This window comes from Geotrypetes seraphini, chromosome 4 (genome assembly GCF_902459505.1).
Source record: "Geotrypetes seraphini chromosome 4, aGeoSer1.1, whole genome shotgun sequence".
Taxonomy (NCBI): Eukaryota; Metazoa; Chordata; class Amphibia; order Gymnophiona; family Dermophiidae; genus Geotrypetes; species Geotrypetes seraphini.
The window spans coordinates 208,952,106-208,968,099 of record NC_047087.1 but is presented as its reverse complement, the minus strand read 5'-3'; the positions used below and the strand labels follow the sequence as shown (position 1 = coordinate 208,968,099).

At 45.3% G+C, this 15,994-nt stretch overlaps 1 protein-coding gene across 4 annotated transcripts in view; it reads right to left on the bottom strand.

The window, feature by feature from the left end:
* The window catches only part of LDB3 (LIM domain binding 3), a 177,171-nt gene that overhangs the window by 66,649 nt on the left and 94,528 nt on the right, over positions 1-15,994 (bottom strand). For all 4 annotated transcript variants that reach the window (XM_033942033.1, XM_033942035.1, XM_033942032.1 and 1 more), the window contains exon 4: positions 6,954-7,029. In XM_033942033.1, the coding sequence (XP_033797924.1) occupies positions 6,954-7,029 (76 nt within the window). The remainder of the gene's footprint in view (positions 1-6,953; positions 7,030-15,994) is intronic.

The window sequence follows — 15,994 nt, the reverse complement described above, 5'->3', positions numbered from 1 at the left end:
TACTAATTGTAATGCAATTTTTTGCATTCATTTTTCATATACACCACAATATACACAGCAGATATAAATTCTCAAAACTCACACATTTCAATCACTATATTGAAAACAAAATCATTTTACCTACCGGCGATCCTCTGCAGGCTGCTCTAATTAGCTTTAAAGGTGAGACCCGGAGGCCAGGGGGGAAGCCAGAGGATGCTAGAGAGAAGGGGAAGACATGCAGGCCTTTGGCGAATCGGGCAGCGCTGGCGCTGTACCGCATAGGGAAGTCAGCTGGATGGCACCTCTCTTCCTCCTCAGTGTGCCTCGGCACACAGTTTGAGATACACTGCTCTAGATGAACGGGTTTAGGACTAACCAAAACTCGAATGGTTTGGATAATAGGCTAGTGCCTTTGTTATAGACCCCCCTTTTTATTTTGTACAGTGTTCGGAGACTTTATATATCCCTCCTCTCCCCTTTCAGCTGTCAGTCACCTCTTCCATATGGCCTGCAATTCTATGGCTGTTGGTTTGTGTGTGTGGGAAATGGGTTGGGGAGGGGGGATCATGGAGGTTGTTCTGGGGTGATTTGGGGTAGTTGGGAGGGCAGGGTGGATGAATGAGTGATTGATTGTAGGGAGTGTGTATGGAGAGAATCTAAAGTATGGTTTTCATTGTTGTATATCATTCCTTTTTAATGAAGTAATATAGCTGTATTGACATTTCTCTCTTAAGATGAAAAGGTCTCAATTTACCTCACAAGCGACAGCTCTGTTTTAAAGAAACTGTGCGTACACATATGGATATTGGATTTATTTAGGAAACTCAACTTTTAGTACAGCATGAGCACTTATTTGTTCATAAGCAATACCCTGCAGTATATTTGGCACCTAACAATTTACATAGGAAAACCTGTGGGGTAGGCATTGTAATCCATAGATCCGTAAGGCATACACTTGGTGAGGTTAAAAAAGACCCTGGTAGTAGATTTATTTTAATGAAGATAGAAGTGGAGGGCCATATCTATACCTTAGTCAATCTCTATGCCCCCAACTCTGATCAGAAGTCCTTTTATAAGAAGCTAGAGTAGAATCTTGTCACATTTGAAGAAGGTACTTTGATAGTGGGAGGAGACTTTAATCTTACATGCAACCCACAATGGGATAATTCGAATACAGCAATTCCGTATGTACAAACAAATATGGCCTCCCTTTTACAATTAAAAGCTAGCCAATAATTTTAAGATGTTTGGAGCCTCTATCACCCCCGTAATCAGGACTACACTTTCTTCTCTTCTCATCATTTATATTAGAATTGATATGTGGTTCCTGGAATGTCTTGCATGTAGGAGGGTTCAGGAAATTCTCATTGAGCCCAGGCAATAGTCAGACCACACCCCAATTAAGTGGGAAGGGGTAAAACGTGGACCTCACGGACCTGATGGACCTCGCGGATCTAAAACCGCAGGTCCTTAAAAATCTGAGGTCCGTGCCACTTGTAGTTAGTTTCTGGCTCTGACAGACCTCGATGACATTTTAGCGCTGACGGATCCTAATACTTTTCCCTCCCTATGCTGAGACGGATCCGTCAGCGCTAAATTGTCATCGAGGTCTGTCAGAGCCAGAAACTAACTACAAGTGGCACGGACCTCAGATTTTTAAGGACGTGCAGTTTTAGATCTGCGAGGTCCGTGAGGTCCGTGTTTTACCCCTTCCCCAATTAAGCTAGTTATAGCTTTGCCTTGCTTTCAGTGAGGGCCCACTTATTTGAAATTCAATGATCAACTGTTGATAGACAATCAATTCCTTTTACATTTAGAACATGATATTCAAGATTACTTTTTTTTTTAATGACACAGGTAAGGTGGGGGCGGTGACTGTGTGGGAGTGTGTCAAAACAGGGCAGCACACAGACATAAAATGCTATTATTGCAGGGCAGCACACAGATATAAAAATGCTCCAGGGCAGTACACATACATAAAATGCAGCTCTCCAGGGCAGCACACAGACATAAAATACTACTATTGCAGAAAACTGCCCTTTGGGCAGCTATTGTTAGCCTGGAAAGGCAACACAAGTGTCATCCCACCTCTAAAGAACTTATGGCCTCTCTGGAAGCTAAGAGGCATGAGCTGTGTGAACTAGATCCTGGAGATATTAATCTAGCTCTCCAGAGGACTAGACAGTAAATTTATGAGTGGGGAGACCTTCTGGCATAAAAACAGTGTAAACTGCAGGCATGGAATCATATCTTAGGGGTTCACAATGCCCAAGGGGATTTGGTTACAGATAGGGAGGGTATATGCCATGATTTTACCAGTTTTTTGAGCAACTGTACACCCCAGAATATGAAACATTTGAGGCCGACATAGATACCTACTTAGAGGAGATTGGTGGTAGATAATAAGTTGCTGACAATAATTCTGGTGGCTAGACTTCAATTATACTTGCCAAAATTGATTCATGAAGACCAGGCAGGGTTTGTGGCTAGGAGACAGGCAATGGATAACATCATTAGCATATACAAATTGTTTTACGCGTATGTTCTTCTAATTATTCCGAAATGATGTCTTATTTGTGTTATCAGAACCAGAGACCTCCTTGTTAGAACTACGGCAATGTTTGCTTCAGTTTGGCAAGGTTTCTGTGTTCTGTTTGAATGTGTCCATATCTCAGCTTCTTAACCTTACGTTACCAGATCTTGGAGCACTTAGGAAGAAATTTCAGTTTTGCTGGAGATCCACTAGCATTATACCCCTGGACACAAATCAAGGGGTTGTATGGCTGCCATACAACATCAAGACTCCTGGCAACTCTAGTAGACTCTTTCTATACCTGGAAGCAAGATCAAGGAGATTCTGTGCTCTAATCACCCTCCACCACAATACACCAGCTAGAGCAGGGGTGTCAAAGTTCCTCCTCGAGGGCCGCAATCCAGTCGGGTTTTCAGGATTTCCCCAATGAATATGCATGAGATCTATTAGCATACAATGAAAGCAGTACATGCAAATAGATCTCATGCATATTCATTGGAGAAATCCCGAAAACCCGACTGGAATGTGGCCCTGGAGGAGGGACCTTGACATCCCTGAGCTAGAGGAACAATAGCCCTAACAGGCTCCTTTAATCCCAACATGACACACTCGTACCAAGGAGTACAAAAATCTGCCCAGGATCCAATATAAATATCCTCTCTGACCTTTTCCCCTCCCTTCCCCTGTCTGGATGGGCCATGTGATCATTATCTGTTCTCATTTTCTGTGTTTCTATCAAGGAATATATTTGATATATTTTGCCATCATCTTCTTTTCTTTTTATGGACCACGGGAGCAATTATATAACCGGGTGCCTCAAGTTAGGTGTGTCAATGCCGCATGCTGAGAACCGATTATATAACGGCATCTGTGCACCAAGATGTGCTTATAGACTACTAGAGTAAACCCGAATTGATGCACCTACATAGAGGCACTGCCATTTATGCCAGGTCAGTAGCAGACGTAATAGTGTGTGCCTAAATGCACCATGCAACATGTGTAACTTACCAAGTTTATTAGTTATTTATATGTCGCCTATCAATGGAAGTCGTCTAAGTGGATTTTACATTCAGGGACTTGAGCATTTTTCCCTATCTGTCCCAGCGGGCTCACAATCTACTTAACGTACCTGGGGCAATGGAGGATTAAGTGACTTGCCCAAGATCACAAGGAGCAGTGCTGGACGGTATTTTGTAAGTTACACATGTAAATATGAGATATGTCTTTGCCCCTCTTATCCTCTGTCCACGCATATGCCCCCTTGAAATTACACACTTAGGCCCTTACATGCTACCCTACCTATATAATTGTGCCAGATACTATTCTATAAGTGCCAGTTTTCTCAGCACTAATTGCAGGAGCCCAAAATAATATTGTCCTGTATATGTCTCATTGTTTTCATAGTTCTACCTTGGGGATGGTCCAATAATGAAGTATTTTTTTTATTCCAGTCTTTACTAACCTCCCTTCATTATTTCTCCACTGTGCATTTCTTGTGCCTATACAGATACTACTATTCACAGATTTTACTGTACAGTCAGCCAGTGGCAAAACGACGGTAAAAGGCGGTGATGCCCCCCCCCTGCGCCCTCCTCTCTGTTCCCCCTGCTCCTTCCCCATCCCCCATCCCCCACACCACACTCAAGCCCTCCCTTCTCCCCTGGTATCTCTTTAAATCTTCGCCAGTGCAAACAACTTCTCAAGCTTGCAGCTCGTGTCGGCATTGGCCTTTTCTCTGTTGTCACTTTCTGGCCCCATGACCAGGAAGTGATTTCAGAGAGAAGTCAGATAGAGAATGACACGGGGAAAAAATCTGTCCCCGTCACTGGCCCACCATCCTCTGCACCGCCCCGTCACCGCCGTTCCCTTCACCGCCCCGTCACCGTCATCCCTTTCACCGCCCCGTCACCGCCACTGCCATCCCATTCACCGCCCCGTCACCGTCCCCGCTGCATCCATATAAGCCTTAGTACTGTAATATTTAGCTTATTCCTTTCTTATAAATCAAAGTTCCTGCTGCTGAACTAGAGAAAGAGATGTTCAGCTGGCAGGGCTTTGTTTATAAATTTTTATCAACACAACTAATATACTATTTTATCCTAAAGCAAAAAATAAATAAATAAATATAATTTTTTTTTTCTACCTTTGTTGTCTGGTTTCTGCTTTCCACATCTTCTCATTGAATTCCTTCCATTCACTGTGTGTCTTCTCTCTGCGTCTTCCATTTGCTGTTACTGTGCCTCTCCCTTAACCCCCCCCCCCCAATTGGTCTAGCACCCATCTTCTTCCCTCCGCTCCCGCATAGTCTGGCATCTGTCTTCTTCCCACTCTGTCTTCCACATTTCCCTTGGGGGTCTGTTCCTCTCCACCCTCCTTCAATGTCTGTTCTATTCCTTTCCACCACCACCCTTCCCTCCCTCCTTTACCATCTGTTCCTTTCTACTACCCTTCAGCTCCTCTCGCGTGGCCTATCTACCTTCCTTCCTCTTATTTTCATGGCACGTTACAATGTAATTTGTGCAAGCCACTGGAGCCCTGTCCCATCCCCACAAACCATCTCGCTTCTGTGCTCCTATTTTCTCCATTTCTAATATCTCCCCTATGTATCTGTCATTGCCCCCCCTGTGTCCATATACCATCCCCATGGCATGTCCCCTTTATGTCTCTGTCCCTATGCCCCATGCACATAATTTCCCCTCTTTCTGTTACCTTCCTGTGTCCAGATTTCCCCTATCTTCCTCTTCCATACCAGTGTGTCTCTTCTTTTCAACCCCATCTAGCTTTTTTCCCTCTTTCTTCCCCCCCCCCCTGCTTCTAGCATATGGCTCACCTGCCAGTCCTTCCCTTTCTTTCCTGCTGTGGGTTTTTCTTTCCAACTTCATCCCCTTGGCCCAGAATCCTTTTCCCTTTCACTCCCTCCTTCCAATTTGAGCTGGGAACACTAGCGATCGCACGGTCCCCGCAGCCACTACCTGCCTGCCCAATCGATCCTAGTGTTTAGCCAGCTCTCTCCCTTCTCCTCACCTTAGTTTATAGGTTTTCTTTTTTGGCGACCTGCACGCTTTCCCAAAGAGCCGTGCATGCGCGGCTGCTCAGTGTTCAATCTTCTGCTCTGCTGCAACTTCCTGTTTCCGGTTGCGTCAGAGCAGAAGATCGAAACTGAGCAGCAGCGGGTGCGCGGCTCTCTGATAGCGTGCGGGTCGCCGAAAAAGAAAATCTACAAACTAAGGTGAGGAGAAGGGAGAGAGCTGGCTAAACACTAGAATCGATTGGGCAGGCGGGTGTGAGCTGCGGGGACCGCGCAATCCTTCATGCCTCACTGCGGGGACAAGACCATTCACCGCCCCGCGGGCGGTGAATGGCCTTGTCCCCATCGCCGCAGCGACTGCTAGTTTTCTTCCCCGTTTTCGGCGGGTGACCCACGGCTAAAATGCGGTGGCCGCGGGTAAACCGCCACTGTGTCATTCTCTAAAGTCAGACCGGCATGAGCAGAAGGCCAGAGAGGTTGCTCGCACTGGCAAATATTAAAGAGGTACTGGGGGGGGGGGGGGAGAGGGGGAAGGGATGGCGTGAATGTGATGTGGGGGTGGGGCAGAGAGGTGCCTGCGCCCCCCACCAAGACAGCGCCCTCCCTTACTATGCCACTGATGCCAACTGTCACTTGTTTGTGTGCTTGGGGAGAGGATTGCAGAAGAGATTTTGATATTATAGCCACAGATACTAAAAATAATGTGTATTGCCCCCAACGTCATCCTCAGCCCCACCGCATAAAGACTTGCTATACTATAAGCTTAGAGGAAGTTTTAGAGTTATTTAATCCAGGTTTAAGTTTATGAAATCTGATAGGAAAGTACAGTCTCAGCCAACTGAGATGAGAAAGTCTGAAAGATGGAGAAGTGAGAATAAATGTCTATATATATATATATATATATATATATATATATATATATATATATATAGGAAAACCTTGGATTGCAAGTGTTTTGCAAGACCAGCAAAACATTTTATTAAATTTAAGCTTAATAAACAAGCAATGTCTTGCAATACAAGTACATACAGTATACACACATCACAACTGAGCCGATGGTTCTTCTCTCTCTGATGCTGCAAGAGTGTAGTGACTGTTCTAAACGAGCGAGGTCATGCAATACAAGCACATACATTATTTTATATTAAAGTTTTGGGGTTGTGGAATGAATCGTCTGAGTTTCCATTATTTCTTATGGGGAAATTTGCTTTGATAAACAAGTGTTTTGGATTATAAGCATAGTCTTAAAACGAATTATGCTCGCAAACCAAAGTTTTACTGTAGTTGCTTTTGAGTGTTTAAAAAGAAGGCAATTTAGTATAATGAATGGTTATAACAAAATCTATGAGATAGGACATGAGTGAATATCTGATTGCTTTAAATAATAGAAGACAAGAATCCAGATATTACCTTTTGATGGGGGATCACAGGTACAGAAGATTCAACACGAAGTGAGCCTGTTGGAAGAGGAGGCGGACGCTTGGATCTGGAAAGCAAAATAAAATATATATATTAATATTTATCATTTATATCAGTGTTTTTCAACCCAGTCCTTGAGGCACATCTAGCCAGTCAACTATTCAGGACATCCACAATGATTTATGCAGGAGATAGATTTCCATACACTGACTCCTGGTTGTATAAATCTATGTCATTCATTTTGAATACTGTGAAAACCCGACTGGGTTGATAAGCTTCTGAAAGCTATTGTTTGATCTTTTACAGTAAAGAATCATGTTAGAATTGTGACAGGCTTGCTTGACTAGATTTAGTGCCTTGTGAATTATCTTCAGCACATCCACTGGCCCTATCAGACTCGAGCAATTAATTCGCTCCTGGGCAACACAAAGCTTATAAAAAGGTACTTCTACATCAGCGCTTCTCAATCTAGTCCTTGAGGCACACCTAGTCCTGTAAGGTATTCAGGATATCCACAATGAATATGCACAGTGGCTTAGCGAGGGTAAGAGGTCCACCCCATTGCCCCCACTCACTACGCCAGTGCCTGAAAGAGTCCCCTTCAGATATGGTCAGTCTGGCTGCTCAAGTGCATTGTGAGCAATTTGTATAACTACAGTAAAATAAAGTCTACTTCTTATACATTTTCTCTTTCCCTAAACCACTTGCCCCCACACATTCTCTATCCCTGTTTTGCAGCAACTCTCCCCAGAACACTCTCCACTAACGCTACCCCAGCTAGTCTCAATCCCTATTCCCATCAATAGCCTTCACCATTCTGTCTCCACTTCCAACCCCTTCAAGCTGGTTTTTCCTCCACTTATTAAAATCCTTCTATATTTGCTTGATGGGGGATTTTCTTCAGTGTGCCACCTCTGGAGCCACTATTCTGTTTTCTTCTGGCACCACATGACTCTCAGCAAGTCTCAGCTGCTCAGTGCCCAGTCTCCCACCCCTGCTCTCAAACTTACGACAATAATGGAAGAGTCTAGGCAATATGCAACTCATGCTTAAATAGAGTTGAATGATGGAGGCAGAAAACAGAACTACTATGCAGTGGCGTACCTAGGGTATGTGGCACCCGGGGCCCATCATTTTTTGACACCGCCCCCATGTAAAAAAAATATTTTTTGTAATAACCATGAAAAATAAATGGTCATAATAGAAACAGGCACTGAAAATTTTCTTTTATTGAACCTCATATATGTAACCATTAATCCAAACATAACATAAATTATGTCTGAATTGTCATGACATCAGAAGTACATATGGAGTAGTTGCAGGTGATGCTTGGGACAGTTCTGATTGTTTTAGTTCGGTTTTATATGTTTTTGAATAGAAGGGTTTTTATTTCTTTTTTGAAGGTTTTGTAGTCTGTGGTCGAGGTCAGTAGGTTGTAGAGTTGGGGGTCGAGTGTTTGGAGGTTGTCGAACAGTTTTTTTTCTTTTGACGATTTTGGTTGGAGGGTGTGTGAATGGTGCGTGAGTTTTCCTATGTCTGGTTGAAGTGGATTTAATTATTTAGCTGAAGAAATTAGTAAACCCCCCACCCATTCCACACACATTAATTCTCTTCCATTTTTGTTCCCATTCTAAGAAACACTGATAAGTTCCCAGAAAAAAAATACATTAAAATAAGAAGTGAAAACAAAGGCCCCTACAGATGAGAACATAACATAAGAATAGCCTAACTGGGTCAGACCAATGGTCCATCATGCCCAGTAGCCCATTCTCATGGTAACCAATCCAGGTCATTAGTACCTGGTCAAAACCCAAAGAGTAGCAACATTCCATGCCACCGATCCAGGGCAAGCAGACACTTCCCCCATATCTTAATAACAGACTATGGACTTTTCCTCCAGGAATTTGTCCAAACCTTTCTTAAAATCATCAATGCTATCTGCTTTTACCATAACTTCTGGCCACTTCATTTTTAAGCTTAGTTCTTTCCTTCCAAACAGAGACCTTGCTAGATGTCAAATACAGAAAGAACAAGGTAACTTCACAAGGACTTAGCTGTGCAGGAAATGTGAATCTCCTCATATACCCACCATATAGTGCAAAAATGTGCAAAGATCTGTTTTTTTCTTTCGATCACTACATAGTCTAATGCCACACAAGCAGCACTGTTACAAACATATTCTGAAGGTCAATTCTAAGGTTAACAAAGTTTCCTTCCTTGGACCACAAGGAGATACTGACAAACCACTAGAAGAGATCCCAAAACAACTACCCAGGCACAACACCCAAAGACCCACTCAGTGTGTGAACCAATTGAGTGGAGTAGACTAACTGGGGGGTGGAAATGGGCCCAGAGTTTGCTCAGCAGAATTTCCCAGACCACCTCTTCCTCTCAACATATTGACACGCTGCCGCCGCCGCCACCACCACCACCATTAGGAACACCTCAACGGGTAGGCCAGCAATGCTTATAAACTTTATAAAACACATTATTATATTTTCTTATAAAGCACATATTTTAATTGAACTCTCTGACATCCTCAGCCTTGCCATTCACAAAAATAGAAGGAAGAAAAGTTCCCGTTTCCTGCTGTCTCATGTCCTCGGCCTATACAATATTTTTCTTCTGCAGACCCTTCAAAAGTCTGACCAAATCCTCATTTCACTTGCATTATAAAGTATTGAGGATGCCATCTCTCTTTAATCCTAGGTCCTAAAGTCTAAGACAGTAGTTCAAATTAGTGCTGCCCAATTCAAGAAAAAAATTTTTTTTGATTTGATTCAGCCTATTGAATTGGTTTTTCGATTCAACTTTCCTGCCCAATTGGGTGTTTGTTTGTTTTTTTTTAAACATCCTGGTGGGTTTATTTTATAGCTTTTTCACCCCCCCCCCCCTTTGGCTTCTCCTAACCAAGGCTCTGGTTGTCTTCTGATAACTTGCTTGCCAGGGTCTCCTTCTTCCTTCTTTCTGCATGCTAACCATCTATCTGCCATCTCTGTCCTCCCCGTTTCCCTTCCCTCCCCAGGAGGTCTGGCATCTATCCTTTTTTCGTCTCCCTCCACAGATCTATCTTTTCTTAACTACCCTTTCATCCAGCATCTCTCCCTCCTTCCCCACCACACCAGGGTCCATCATCTCTCCCTTTCTTTTCCCAACTACCCTCCTATCCAGTATCTCTATTCCCCCCTCCACACCATCCCTTATGTCCAACTTCTCTCCCTTTCTGTTCCTTCCCTCTCTAAAAACTATGGTCCATCATCTCTCCCTCTTCTCTATTTTCAGACCCATTATTTCTTCCCACCCAAAGTCCAGCATATGCGCATCTCTTTGAACCCCCTCATTCCCTCCGTGTATTTCTACACCAGGGCCCCCCTCCCTGAAGGCCTGTCCCCCCCCTTAAAGGTCTGCATCCCACCCCTGAAGGCCTGCACTCCCCCCCAAAGGCCTGCACTCCCCTCCCGAAGGCCTGCACTCCCCCCCGAAGGCCTGCACTCCCCCCCCGAAGGCCTGCACCCCCCCTCCGAAGGCCTGCACCCCCCCTTGAAGGCCTGCACCCCCCTTGAAGGCCTGCCTGCCTGCCTGTCCCCCTGAAGGCCGGCCTGCCTGCCTGATCCCCTTGAAGGCCTATCCCCCCCTTGAAGGTCTGTCCCCCCCTTGAAGGCCTGCCTGTCCCCCCCTTGAAGGCCTGTCCCTCCCTTGAAAGCCTGCCTGCCTGTCTGACTCCCCCCTTGAAGGCATGCCTGCCTGTCTCCCCTTTGAAGGCCTGCCTGTCCCCCCCCGAAGGCCTGCCTGCCTGTCACCCCTCCCTCCCCCTTGAAGGCCTGCCTGCCCGCCTGCCAGCCCGCCCCACCCCGAAGGACCGCTCGCCCACCCTGGCCTCCCTGCACCACCTGAATCAGGCCCTGAGGGGGTGCTCCCGGCCTTGAGTTCAGTCCTCCCCCCCCGCAGGCCCGCTCGCCCCCTGGCCTCCCTGCACCACCTGAATCAGCCCGCAGCGGGATCGCGATGTCAGCGATCCCTTCGCTGCTTTGGAGCTGCTTCCTCCACCGTGGTCCCGCCCCTTCTCTGACATCAGAGGAGGGGAGGGGCGGGACCGCAGCGCAGGAAGCAGCGCCAAAGAAGCTCAGGGATTGCCGACATCGCGATCCCGCTGCAGGCTGATTCATAGGTGGTGCAGGGAGGCCAGGGGGGCGAGCGGTCCTTCGGGGGTGGGGGGGACTGAACAGCAAGGCTGGGAGCACCCCCCTCAGGGTTGGCACCCGGGGCGGACCGCCCCCCCCCCCGCTCTCCCCCTTAATACGTTATTGCTACTATGGATGCATTGCTAGTAACAAAACGTGGGGAGGGAGGAAGAGTCACGGGGCCACACTTAATATAGTAGGGTTGCCACTGGCTCTTGGACCTTCAATGAAGAATACTGCATTAGAGCATCAAAATATGATTTAGTCACTGTCACTGACACACTTTGAATAAGCTACTTTAATTCTCAAATGTGCCTTTAATGATGATTGCTAAACCGGTACCAGCCAGTTTAGTGTGCCAGTATTTTACCAGCCAATTATCAGAACGGCTCACAGTAGCCTTTTCCAAGCTTCCTAGCAGGCTCCAACTCTGCTATGCAACTGTAGTACAACAAAGTCATTACTATTACAATGGTAGTAAAATGGACTCATTAATATTTAAACGACCACTCTGGGGGATTCTCTATCGTTGCCAACTGATTCTCAAACCTCATTGAACTACATTTGGCTCGGGCACTGACAGGAAAGTAAGGCTTGCTAATTCAGATTCCATCCCCCACCCAATCTACATACAAATTTTTTTTTTTAAGACTCCCAATTCCTCCCTCAGACTGACAGATCCAACTCTTCAAAATGGTGGGCCTTCTCCTTCCCAATGCATCCTAGGAGGGGTCTAAGGCCCCTGATTGGCCAAAGCACCTAAGGCCCCTCCCATAGGAGGGGTCTTAGGCATTTGGGCTAATCTTAGGCCCCTCCCCAGTGCATCCCAGGATACATCAGGAAGGGGAAGGCCACCATTATGAAGGCATGCCTGCCAGCGGGAGTTGGCATCCGTCCCGCCAGACTGTCATTGAAGGTATGGAGTTGATGTTGTAGGGGGTGCGGGATGTTCAGGGAGTGTCGGGGTGGGGTGCTGAGAGTTTGGGGATTGCAGCGGTTTGGAGTGGGATGGCGAGGTTCGATGAGGCCTAGCAGCAGGAAGGAGTAGGCATACCTCATGTTGATTGTGCTGAGGAAAGGTAAGGGAGGTGTGGGGGTTGACAGGGGTTGTCAGGAGATGTTGGGGTAGGGGTGTAAGGTGGGAGTCTCTGTGTAGGGGGCTGTGGGATTGGTGAGTGTGATGGAGGGAGGGAGGGAGAGAGGAATCAGATCTCCCTGCTGGTTCAGCTGATCCTGCCAGGGAAATCCCCCATCAGCTGAGCTGGCAGGACTCCCCGAAACCAGCCCCAGGTACACTAGATAGACTGAGCCCACTAGGACAGATAGGGAAAATGCTTGAGTGCCTGATTTGTAACCCATTCTGAGCTCCTTTGGGAGGATGGGCTAAAAAATCAAATAAATAAATCAAATACCTTTAATGCTTGTATCTCAATATGTCATAGAGAGCTTTTTTTGAAGTCAAATTGAAGTACTACTAGCAATCTGTTAAAATTTGGTTCGGGAGTATATCTGAAGAATGATGTGCTATGTATTTGCCTCAAGCAAGTCCTATCCATGAAGAGGGCCTGGAATGATACAAATATCTCTCAATCATCTCTTTATACCATGGGGAATAGGTATATAATATATCCCTGAGCTATATCACAGAGCTGACAGAAGACAAAGTCATAGAAAATAAAAATCAAACACCCCTGGCAGGGCGCCAAAGCAAACTAACTCCCAGTCCTTCATGGCAGGAAGCTCATTTCCAGAAGCTCACATGAACAACAAAACAGAACAAAAATAATGAAATAACAAATGATTACGAAACTGCTTTCCTGCAGCGAGTCAGGTGGAAATCTACAGTGGACAAGACAGTAATCAAAGAAAATGTTATATTCAATCAAGGCTTAATGGGATAGTGGGTAGGGGGTTTTGAGTGCAGTCTTAAAATAACAAAGTACTCTTTAATCAGTATACACTATTAAGGGATCAAGTTATTTCCACAAAGATGAGTACATCAGTAGTTTTAAATCTTATCAGCAGTATGATTATATGTTAGAGCAGTATTCTTCAACCTTTTGACACCTATAAACTGGCGGAAATAAAATAATTAATTTGTGGACCGGCACCAGTCCACGGACCGGCGGTTGAAGAACACTGGGCTAAGTCGTGGGCCAGACCCCGCCCATCTCTACCCTAAACCCCGCTCCCATAATAGTACTAATTGTACCACTATTTTTTCCATTCATTTTCATATATACACACACAATATAATCTTATTAACAACACATAATGGCTAACCACACAATTAAACTACACAAAGCACACTGTATGCTTCTCAATATTCATTCCTACCAGAAACAGATAACCCCTATGCAAATATGGGACCAAAAACTAAAAGTACTAATATATACTAACCAAACCCTAATATTCAAGACTCTGCATGCAGTATAACCCCAGAGAAAAAGAAACAAATGCATTTCTTCCTGAGCAGTGCAAAATATGGACAGCAGATTAAAATTCACAAAATTGACACAATTCAATCACTAAGTTAAAAAATAAAATCATTCCCCCTACCTTTGTTGTCTTCCTCCCTCCATGCTGTGCTTTACCTTCTGGCCTGTTCCTGCCTGGCCGTTTTATGCCGCCCCCGGTGTTATCTTCGGGCCGGCTCCCTCTTCCTCACTGCCGCAGTGCACAAAGCCACAGGCAGCGGTTCCTCGTGCGCTGGAAGCCTGCTTCTTATGTTGCGACGTCAGAGAAAAGGCTTCCGGTTCAGGCACAGGATGCGTGTAGCAGCCACTGCCAGCGGCTTTGTGCAATGCAGCAGTGAGGAAGAGGGAGCTGTCCCACAGATAACACCGCGGACCGGTGGCTGAAGAACACTTTCTTGGGCCCGATGCACATGCCGGCCCTGTGGACCGGCAGGAAATTCATGCAGACTGGCACCGGTCCGCGGACCAGCGGTTGAAGAACACTATGTTAGAGGGTACATGAAGACAAGGCTAATCTCAACTGGTAGGCAGCTAACTTTGAGGGGCTTAAGTACTAATTGGCCTGACACAAAAGTACATAAGCCTCTTCGTTTGGCAAAGGGTGAGTACCTCAGAAGCTGTAGTCTATAGTTATTTTTGAGAGGAAAAGGATAGATTAACAGTAAAATTCTCTCTAGTTCCCACTACTCTTTCAAAGGCTGATCATGGACTGAACCCAATTTTATGTCCTACTCTTTCTTCTTTACTCATTTTTTTCTGGTGTTCTTTTCTAAGAAAAATTCTATTTCCCTTCACACTTTATTTTAGTGTGTAATCTGGCCCGATTGTTCCACAGAAGAGCGGCACAGAAAGAAATGAATAAACAAGCAATAATAAACAAGTGCACAGCAAGTTCATAAACATTGTGGGCCAGATTCTGTAAATGGTGTCTACATTGAGGACGCCTAACCAAAATCTACTCAAATTGTGTAATTAGCTTAAATGGCAGACCATGCCATTGAAGTTAACTGAAAAAAATTAAAAATTAACCAAATAATGTCCCGCACGGAACTCAGAGCAACGCCTCTAAAATCCTAAGTCCAGGTGCCCTCCAACAACTAACAACAGAGATGTGATTGACTTATCACTAGGCATCCGAGTTAGGCACCAGTATATTAGGTGGTGACATTTATAGAATCTGGCCCTTAGTCCCCATTTCAGAAGGGGAATAAATGTCTATGTCCTAAAAACATTGAGAGTTACATCTGCTCCCAAGCAGATTTAGGATTTAGTGGCCAGCTGCTACTGAGCAGTCCTCCACTGTAGCGATTAAGAAGGGTTGTCCCTTAATTTCTCAGTGGTTTTTAACTCCCTCCTCCCCCCCGAAAAAAAGCCAAACCATCAAGAACAAGTCATTTTGACAGTGTTAAGGACAAAACTGATTATGTTTCTGAGATTGCACATTTGTGAAGCACAAATTCACTTATCTGCGGTTGCATCAATTGCAACCAACAAGTCCCATTCATGCCTCTGTATTCACATTTTTGTGAATTAGCATTCACAAAACCCTCCCTCCCTCCCCGATGCCTTACAGGGTTCCCCCTGGGCCTGCCATAAGCCCTGGTGGTCCAGTGGTGAGCCAGGACTGAAGTGATCCCTCCTGCCTCCTGTCCCAGCCAACACAAACTTCCAACCTTCCAGACCTGTAAAGCCTACCTTTAAAAGACCTGGTGGTCCAGCAGTGAATTGAGGCAGGAGCGATCTTCCTACGCTCCTGCCCCATGCAGAGACACTATCTAAAATGGCTGCTGTGAGTTTGTGTTTCATCATTGGAATATGTTAATGTGCTTATGTCCCCCAAGTGGAAAGTTTATCTTTAAGTGTTCTTTATGGATCTGAGTCAGGATACTGTCTCATATTAAGAACATAAGAATTGTCATACTGAGACAGACCCCAGGTCCATCAAGCCTAATATTCTGTTTCCAATAGTGGCCAACCCAGGTCCCAAGTACCTAGCTAGATCCCAGTAGAAAAACAGATTTTATGCTGCTTATCCTAGGAATAAGTAGTGGATTTCCCCAAGCCATCTCTATATGATGCACTGGAACTGGTGGCAGTGCCATGTGCTGTACTAGTGGGCTCATTTTCAGAAAAGAAAAACATTCAGAGGACTTTCCCATTAGCCATTGAGGGGTAGAAGCCCTCACTTTAGAGTGGCCCAAGTCCTAGTCCTCAAACATTTATGTATTCAATTTTCTATACTGTTCTCCCAAGGGAACTTAGAATGGTTTACATGAATTTATTTAGGTACTCAAGCATTTTTCCCTGTTTGTCCTGGTGGGCTCACAATCTATCTAATGTACCTGGGTCAATGGGGAGATTAGGTGACTTGCCC